This window comes from Lindgomyces ingoldianus (genome assembly GCF_010093535.1).
Source record: "Lindgomyces ingoldianus strain ATCC 200398 unplaced genomic scaffold BDR25scaffold_26, whole genome shotgun sequence".
In the NCBI taxonomy this organism is placed as follows: Eukaryota; Fungi; Ascomycota; class Dothideomycetes; order Pleosporales; family Lindgomycetaceae; genus Lindgomyces; species Lindgomyces ingoldianus.
In genome coordinates this window covers 97,268-107,418 of record NW_022985187.1, presented here as the reverse complement: position 1 = coordinate 107,418, position 10,151 = coordinate 97,268, and the positions used below count along the sequence as shown (strand labels likewise).

General features: G+C 30.7%; 1 protein-coding gene across 1 annotated transcript; it reads right to left on the bottom strand.

The window, feature by feature from the left end:
* Positions 1-5,751: 5,751 nt before the first annotated feature.
* Positions 5,752-6,940, bottom strand: BDR25DRAFT_335462 (kinase-like protein; the record flags this gene model as incomplete). The annotated part of the gene is made up of 2 exons (XM_033693017.1): positions 6,051-6,940; positions 5,752-5,767 (listed from the first exon to the last, which is right to left on the bottom strand). The coding sequence occupies exons 1-2, from the start codon at positions 6,887-6,889 to the stop codon at positions 5,752-5,754; spliced, it is 855 nt and encodes a 284-aa protein (XP_033544869.1). The 5' UTR covers positions 6,890-6,940.
* Between the last annotated feature and the right edge of the window lie 3,211 nt (positions 6,941-10,151).

Sequence of the window (10,151 nt, the reverse complement as noted above, 5' to 3'; positions counted from 1 at the left end):
GCAGTTTAAGCAGGCTATTATACCTTTTTTAAAAGGCTTTTACTTTACAGTAAGTATAGCAACATAATACATATTAGCGTACAGTATAGAACATGCGGGGCTAGTAGTACTCTCTCTGTAGTAGGTTAAGAGTCTTTCCTCTGCCTAGGTGTCCTTTAATAGGCAAGTTGTGTATAATTTAGAGTAGTTTAATTCTTAGTTTATTAGAATTAAAGATTATAAGTTAGTTACAGTAATACAGCTTACTATTTTAGTTTTTATAGTTAGCTAGTGTTACCTTCTTTAACTAACTAGCGCTGTTTTAGAGTAGGTCTAAAGTTTTTTAAATAAATTTATTATTTAGATACTTATTAGTAATAATTTAATTAATTATTTAATTTATTTTGTTTAAGTTAAAGTTTAAAAATAGCTTAGATTAAAGCAAAGTTTAGTGTTAAGCCTTTTACACTTTTTTCTAAGTAAAGATGTCTTAGAATTACTTTATAAAAGCATCTAGTTTCCCTTTATTTTAACTAAGATAATAAATAATTTTAAAATTAAAATAAAATAAGTATTTAGACTAACAGGCTTATTAGTAGCTAAGTTGTTTTATAGTTGCAAAGTACTGTAAGTTCTTATAGTTAAATAGGACCTGTATTAGATGCGCTGCACCTTCTAGTTTAGGTTGCTATTATTTAAAGCAGCGTACTATAGCAAGTAATTTCTTATTATAGATCTTATAATTACCTTCTACAAGACTTATTCTTTTTAAAAAGTATGTAATAGGCCTAATAGTCCTATCTAGCTTAGTTTAGAAGAGAACTCCTGCTACTATATAGTCTAAGGCATTAGCTTCTATAAGTATTAGTAGTTTAAAGTTAAAGTAGTAGAGTATTAAAGCTTTAGTAAAGGCTTTTTTTAGCTAGTTAAAAGACTATTAGTAATTTAAGTTAAAGTTAAATTAAACTTCTTTTTTAGTAAGTGTAATTTTAGGGCTTACTAGCTATAAGAAGTTGTTAATAAATTATTAGTAAAAGTTAGTAAATCCTATAAAAGCTTAAACATTCTTTATATTCTTTAGGTATTACTAATCTAGCACAGTCTAAACCTTAATAAGGTCTATTTAAATGCTATTTATAAAGATTACATATTTTAAATATGTAACCTTTAATTAGTAGAACTTATATTTGTCTATATTAAGTTGTAGACCTACTTCTTCTATAGCCTTTAGCACTAGGCGTACATGCTGTTTGTACTCTAAAAGGCTATTACTGTAGATTAGAATATTATTAATATACATAGTGCAGAACATGTTTAGGTAGGGTTAGAGTAAGTTATTTACAAAATGTTAAAAAGTACTAGGCGCGTTAGCTAAGCTAAAAGGCATTACTAGGTACTTAAATAGTCTGTATTAGGTCTAAAACACTATTAGCTACTTATTACCCTTTACTATTCTTAGCTTATTAAAGGTAGTAATAATATCTAACTTTATAAAATACTTTACTTTACTTAGTTAGCTTAGAGTTTTTTATAAAAAAGAAATTAAGTATTAGTTCTTAATAGTAATAGTATTTAGTTTTTAGTAGTTAACGCAGAATTAAAGCCTACCTCTAGGTTTCTTTATAAATAGTATAAGTAACACTACTAGTAAGAAGCTAGCTTAAATAAACCCTTTTTTTAGGTTTTTATTAAAGTATTTTTAGAGCACTTTTAATTTGTTTAGCAACATCTTATATAGTAGCTTATAACTAGGTTATTTACTAAGCTTAAGAGTTATCTAGTAATTATATAAATGTTGTATTAAAAGCTTATTAAACTTGTCTTAAAAAAAGACATGTAATAAGTTATAGTAGTCTTAAGAAACTATTATCCTTAAGTTAGTGTATTTTTAAAGAGCTAAAGCTTAGTCTATATTAGAAATTATAACTGCGTAGATTTTATAATCTAGTTATTAAGCTAAGGTTATAAATAAAGCAAGTCCTATGTAGCAGATGTCTATCTGCTGTTTAAGTCCTAGTTTGTGTTTAAATTAAGTAAGTAAAAGTTCCTTAAAGGCTTTCTTTTTTTTAGGTTTAAGCAGTTATTAAATTATTTTACATAGCCTATTTTAGTAAAAGGCCTAGCTTATTAGCCTTACTTAGGTAGTTTTTTTCTAGGTTATTAGAAAGTAGGTTTAGAGACCTTCTATATTAAGTGCTATTTAAGTATTGTTTAGGTGTAAGTGTAAGTATATATTTTAGTATTAAAAAGAGTTAAAGTTTAAAACTTACTCTTAGTAATTAAAAGTAACTTTATGCTAATACAGCTATAGTTGTTCTAGGATTAGGTTATAACATTCTATGTTTATTACATAGAGCTTAATCTGCTTCTTATAGTGTTAGTAAGTAATTATAATAGTTATAGTATAGAAAATAGAACTTTTTTTAAGTTATTTTCTATTAAATCTAGTTAAGTAAATTATTTAGGTAAGTAGTGTTAATTAAAAATTTAGTTTACACACTAGTTTTTTATTAATGTAACTTATACTGTTTGCTTCTAAGTTAATAAGAGCTTATATTAAAGCTAATATAGTTTTTTATTATAAATATATAGAAATATTAACTTAGTACTTCTAGTTATTAGTAAAGGACTTAGCCTATAGGTTAGCAGAGATCTAGTGTTAAATTAGTCCTAGAGGGCAACTTAGCCCTAGAACAAGCCTTTTTGCAGGCTTCTACTGCTATAGCTGCGGCTATGTTAAAAGTAGTAAGGGGGATTAGAGCTTAAATATAAGTTAGAGCCCTTATAAAAATAAGATTAAAATAGTAAAAATCTTTAATAAGTGCTAGCAGCGCTACTTATGTAGACTTAAAAAAGGGGAATAAAGCAGTTTTAGAAGATATAACTATACTTACTACACTTAAAGCATTAACTTTTTTTTTTATAATCTTTACACTTTTTAAAACTAACTAGAGCATAATTTAAATTAATTTTTATTATGTTAGAGTTCTTATTTATAACTGCGCTAGTTTAGGGGCGTATTAGGGCTTGTACAGGGAGGAACCTTATGTTATTATTGTAGGTAGCAATTAGGTTCACATATGCGTTAAAGTTGTTTAGAAGGGGTTCTCCTACTATAGCGTGTTACAGTTTAGTTAAGAGGGAGTTACATAAGGCTATAATTAGACTTATTTTATTTAGGCCTATATTAAATGCAAGTTAGTAGAACTTAGTAAAGTGTAAAGTAAAGCTTTTTTTTTTATTATAAAGTGTTTAAGTAACTTAGGGCTATTAACTTTTTATTTAGGTCTCTATAAGTTACTTATAAAAACACTATAAATTAATCTAAGTTAATAATATTTTTATTTATTAGTAAGTTAATTAAGGCTGTTATGTTATAGTTAAGTTAAGAGTAGGCATATAGTAACTAAAAGTGTTTAGAGAGAAATTAGTCTATGTTTTCTTTAAGTTTATATTAGAGCTTATGTAGAAAGAAAGGTAAGTCTTTCTATTTTCTATTAAATAGTAGGGGATTAGGGAGTTAGTTAGATTTTATTACTAAGTTAGAAAGGTTACAGGTTATAAGCAGTGTTAAGTAGAAAGAAGTTAAGCTATCTCTAGACTTCTAAGTAGGCTTTAAGGCTAGTAAGTTCTTAGTTCCTACTACTATAACAGAAGTTAAGGTAGAAATAGACTGCTTAATAACATAAAGCTATTTTTTAAAGTCCTTTTAAAAAGCTTTAAAGCTTATAACATAGTAGCTTTTTTATAAAGTAAGCGCTTTTTAAAAGGCTTTTTAGCTTACTTTAATAGCTTAGAGTTATATAAGTACTAAGCTTATTAAATTAAATTTAAAGGCTATTCTTAGCTAGGGTTTTAACATAATGTAATGTTATAATTATGCACAAGTAAGGTTATAAAGCTTTACAAAGGTCTAGTTTAATTACTACGTAAGGTATTATAGTAAGTACAAGACATTATGTAAAGAACAAGAAGGTTTAGAAGAAAATTAGTAATTAAATACTTAGCTTAGAAGTCTAAGCGCTTTAGGTATAAATTAAGCCTATTTTAGGTTTAGTTAGTGTTAAGGCAGTTTGTGCTTAAGTTTATGTCTGTGTTATGTTGTGTTTGTGTCAGACATGCACTAATAATACTCTAGTACGCGTCTAATACAGTTATGTCTGGGATCCGGGGAGGATACCGTGACAAGGCGTAAGGTTCTCTACTATAATATCTTGTATAGGTAGAAGTTAGTATAGATTATATAGTAATTAAATTATATGTAGTAGGTATAAGCTTTAGAGAATCTTATGCAGAGCTATAGCTATAGGAATATGTAGCTGCCTAGTTATGCTCTTGTATAGTAAGCTATTATAAGGTAGTTGTACTAATTACAGAAGAAGCATTAAGTCTATAGGTAATTTGTATAGAGACATCCTCTATAGCGTTAAAACTAGCGCTAGTAGTAATAGTTTAGTATAGTAGTCTAATAAAATAGTAAAAGTGTGTTTTTTTATAAGTTTATATAGTATAACAGCTTTTATTTTATCTTTTTTAAAGCTAATACTTTTATTTTATAAAGTAGTAATTAGTTTTTATAAAAATAGTTAGCTAAAATCTTTAAAGTGTATAAGCTTTTACTTTATAAAGTTATTTTAAAAGTTTTTAAATGTTTATATGTTTATTACTTTTAATATACAGAGTTTTATAATTAAGTTAGTTATGTATAAATTAAGCTTTTTTTAAGTGTGTTATTTAATAGTTTAATTTTATCTACTTAATTTTTAATATTTATCTGCTCTGCTAGAGTCTTTGCTAAGATGCCTACTAAAGGTATGTATTAGTTATATGTTAATATATTATGTTAGCAAGTTAGAGATAGAGCTAGCGTTGCTTATTACCTTATAGTAGTTAATTATGCGTTGTTGCGCGCTGTCTTACTTCTTGTTGTACGCTACCTCTAAACATCCTTATGTAAAAAGATAAAATAGACCTTCTAGCATTAAATAAGCACTACTATTTATATAATAACTCTAAATAGTATTATACAAACAGGTTTTCTACTTTTTATTAGGTAACTAAATAAAGATTTATAGCTACTTACACATAAATTAAACTTTATTTTTACTCTTGCTAATTTATAGTTAAATTAGTTAAAAAAAATCTTTTATATATAATATTTAAATAGAAAGGTATAAGAAAAGCTTTCTGTTTCAAGCATTTAATCTACTAATTAGTGTTAAATAGGCTCTATGCTAGCTAGCATTTGCAATTAGCAAGTACGTGCGAGGCAAAGAGGGTTGCACGGTGTACACATCGCGCGGGGGGAGGGGGGAGGGGGGAGGATAGCAGGTAACTGGTGTTAATTGTTCTTGTTCTAAGTCTGTGCAAAGGAAAGGAATATTTATCTATTTGTGCGTGTAACTGTGACACAAGACTATGTCACGTGACGCCTAACAGCGTATCTAAATACTAATGTTTAGACAAATATAATATAAATAAACTTAGTAATATTAATAAGTAGAATAACTTTAGTAAAGTAAATATGTATGTTAAATAGTATTATATAGCGTTATTATATATTATTATTATATATATTATAGTTATTTAAATTATAGTTATTACTTATTAACGTTTTTTTTTTTAGCTTATATAGTTTTTTTTTAAATAACAAAGCTTTATATATTACTAGAGATATAAGAATTATTATATACTATTATAATAATTATTACTTTTACTACTTAAAATCTTTATCTATAAAATATCTATTTATAGAAATAGTAATTACTATTACTAAAAAGTGGCAACCCTGGTGCCGACGCATCCGACACATCGGAGTGTCACCACTGCAAACAGATATGCTCACGACATGTGGGGTTAAGAGACGGAAATGGTGTCTTTTAATTCATTCTACAGCTATATAAATCACTACAACAGCCCAACTTCAGCCCTCAGCCTTACTCTTGTATTCCTAATATCTAACTTAGAGCTCCTCGCCCTCTTCGTCCTGTCCATCCTCCTCGATCTCCCCGGCCTACCCATCAACCGTATCAGCCGTAACTCCACTCATATCTGGAGGTATTGCTTCCAACATAGCTTTTACTACGTCTTGTGCATTAGTAAAATCCCCTTTCCAACAGCCCTCGATAGCTCGACCGCATGTATAGCTATGCACATCTGGGAATTCGAATCTTAAATAGCGGGCTGTTACCTCATCGTCTGATAAGGAGTCATACGGCTCGTGGCCGGCCATAATATAATATACCGCCGAACCTAACGCGAATAGGTCTGACTTTACGCCTGGTGTTGCAAGCGGATCTCTTGGAAGAAAAAACCGGATGCTCTCCATAGCACCCCCGTCTAGCGTGCCAAACAATGATCCAGCGAAATCGCAAAGCAGGAGATTAAGATGCTCGTCAAGAAGAAAGTTGTTTGGGTGGATATCGCAATGAATGACGCCTTTTGAGTGGACGAAGGCGAGGGCTTCAGCAGCTTGCTTTGCCCATTTCTGGCGCTGCTGCTGGGGGATCCTGCTTGGATCGTGCTTTGATATGTAGCGGCGCACGTCGCCATTGGCGGCGAACTGAAATTGAAGGCCATGCTCGTGTTTTGCTATGTACTTAACAATTCTTTCATGGTCTCCTAGAGCTAAGAGGATAGAATGTTCGATTTCGAGGCAGTTCTTCGCGCGGTGATCGTCCCTGTCCCAGATATACTTGAGTACAGTCCCATCCGGGAGCAGTGCTATCTGTGAGGTATTGCCACCCCACAGCATTTCTGATACGCCAGGCGGATACCATGTCTCAAGGTACTTGATCTGGTTCATTGGGTTCGATGGATCAACGTGGAATTTTCCATCGGCTGGAACTGGTGTGCCATGGGAGAAAGTGGTGATAGAGTTTGCCATAGTTTCGGAGTGGCTTTCTAGCATTAGACTTGATATGGATTGCAGGTCTTAGTAAAGAGGGAGAAGGTTGGAATTCGTATGGGCGACTGTAGGGCACTAGATTAAGTGGGGACAGTGCTGGCGGGAATCGGTCCGAATCGATTATCCGGAATCACGTGGCGCTATCCTGGATCTAGATCAGATCTATGAATTAATTTAGCGCTAAGGCTAAATAGGCAACTATTCTAAACAATTAGTCTTTTACTTAATTTTTTATGCTAACGTACTTCATGGGCGAGTCGCTCACACACCTGAGTTGCTTACTTTTGCTAAGACCCCACCCTAACAAACTCTATTATAGCCTATAACAACCCGCTTTAGCACTATATAGTACAGTATAGCCTAGAATATTATTTAGATACTACTTCTGCTTCTTGCTTACACATTTGCGTGTTATGCCTAGTCTAATTGCACTATCTGCAGCGCCTTTAGAATAGCTTACTTACTTTAGCTTGCACCTGCTTCTTTGCCTTCTTCCTATTACTGCGCGCCCTAAACTCCTTTAAAGCTGTTAAGTATAGGCCTTTTTAAATTATTAAAGTTTTTTCTGCCTTAATCTACTTTTTTTTATGTAATTTATGTTATGTAGTAGCCTTATTAGCTGCTTAAAGCTTAGTAATTTTTTATTATACTAACACTAGCTTATGCATAATTATTACTGCTCTTTTTAAAACTTTTTTAAACACTTTAACTATAAAAGTTAGTAAACTATTTATATGCTTTTAAATTCTTATTTTTATAAGCATTAATTATAACTTAAGTTTTAAAGTATTACTTAGGGTTTACAACTACTAGAGCTTATTATATATAAGTAGTAGTAGTAATAGAGTGCGTAACTTTATATTAAGGCTTATTATAACTTATTATAGGTTAAAAGGAACTAATTTAGCGCTTTAAAACTTTTTTTTAAATATTACTAAAAGTAATTATAGCATTATAAGCTACTTTAAAGCATAGTAAGAACTTTATTTTTATAATATAAGTAATTTAGTTATGTATAAGGTTTTTAGCTTAGCACCTATATACCTTTTTTAAAGAAGTAAAACAACCTACATTAAGTAGCTATAAAAAGTGTAATAAGTAAAAAAGTATATAGATGTAACGATCCTCATGAATCGTTCCATCTCGAGTCGCCCGGAACCTCCGGAAGGCCCTCGTATCGGCCCCGACCTCGACCTGGCCCCGACCCCTGCTGTTACCCCTATTCCCTCATGTATTTAGTCGCACCTCGCCCCTGTAGCTAGCTCAGTAGTTTTCTGATATCCTTTCGTACAAGGCCTATAGGTGTCAATGGCATTCCCAGGTTCAGAGTCCCCACGCACTCCCATATGCCTCTGAGTGGACTCCCACCGCATTCGGACCCATTGTCTTGCCTGCGCCGTTACAATAGATAGTAATAATCTTATTATCTTTATAGTATTACTAAAAATAAAGTAAGTTGTAGCTTTTATAGCTGTTAATAACTAGTAAATAGTAGCTACTAATAGTACACTTTTTTATATGTGTATTAAAGTGCTTTAACTAGTTTAGACTAAGCTAATTAGTAGTCTAGCTGCACTTAGAAATTATAATAACATAATTTTAAAGTAAATTTTTTTTATACTAGTTTAAAAAGTAGTTACTACTTTAAAAAATAATAAAAAGTAAAATAGCTTACCTTTTAGCATTAATGTCTTAAATAGCTATTATTTACTTCTAGTTGCCTAGCTAGACTGCTTTTAGCTATTTTTATTTTTCTAAACTTATAACAACTACTCTAGTAGATATCTAGCCTATTATAAACCTTATTTTATTAAAGTTATACATGTTATTATTTTAGATACTATACTTAACTTTAATATTCTTTATAAAGTTAAACTAGCTTTAAATTACTATAAGATTTTTATAAAAAGCTTTTTTATAGTTATACTTATACTTAAACTTTACTTTAAGCTTTAGGTAATACTTAATAAATATATTAAGCTAGTTTATGCTAATATAGCCTATATTATGCTTAGTGTGTAAAGAATTAGCTATATTAGCTATAGCTACTAGCTAGAGGGGAAATCCTTGCGCATTTAGCTTAAGTATGTGCTAAATAATTACTTACTTTTTATTATTATCTAGCTTTTATAAGTTAGCTGTAAAATACTACAACAGTTTATAAATAATCTGTAAAAGCAAAGCTTGCTTAGAGTAATTATTGCAACTGCTAATTAGAGAGCAATAAAAAGTAAGTCTATTAACTATAAAAGGCTTATAGAGAGCTTAGACGCTAAGTGTCTTAGGCTGCTTATCTAAAACACAGGCGCAACACTAGGCCTATGTAGGTGACGCTAGGTCCCTGTGCTCTTCTTACGCAATAGTAATAGTTAGCGCATTAAAGTAGGTTATTTAGGTTAAATAATAGTTACAGCATAATGCTTAGTAAAGTAGTATTAGATAGGTAATAGATGTATAATAATAATATTTAACTAGAGCATGTAACTAATTACTAACACACTAAGATAGCTAATGCTAACCTCTAAAACACTAATATAGCTAAAAAAAAAGTAAATAATAGCTAGCTAATTCTTAGCTTTAATTAAGTTAGTAAAAGTTCTTTTTTAAAAACTTAAAGTTTATGTAAATTTAAAACTAGTTATTTAGAAATTAGTTAATTATTAGCTATAATTAAGAGAACATGTTTTAGCTTTAGCTTTTAATATGTTTTTTCTTTTATAATAGTTTTTCTTTGTTATAGTTATGTTACAGCTATCTAACCCCTAAGTACTCTAAGGGCTTAGCACAGGGTATATAGGCTTCTTAGCCTCTGTACCTCTGCCTCTAACCCTAAGGTTTACTCTCTTTTATTAACCCCCTATCCTGCATTCCCTCTCTGTGACCTGTGTTTCCTGCTTAATACCTCTTACATCCTTTTTTTAACACCTTGCAGTCTCTAGTGTTGTGTAATAAGGTAGACGCCTTGCCTGCTAAGCTAATACTGTATAACTTTCTCTACTGTACTAAAAGGTACGCATAAGAATACTTAAGCTAAGTATTCTTGCATAGTATAATATATATATAGATAATGCTAGGGCTAGCACTAGCACTAGTAGTTGTCTCTAGTCTAGCCTATGTAACGGCGCAGGCAAGACAATAGGTCTGAATGCGGTATGAATCCACTCAGAGGCATATGGGAGTGCGTGGGGACTTAGAGACCTGGGAATACTAATGACACCTATAGGCCTTGTACGTAGGATATTAGAAAACTACTAAGCTAGCTACA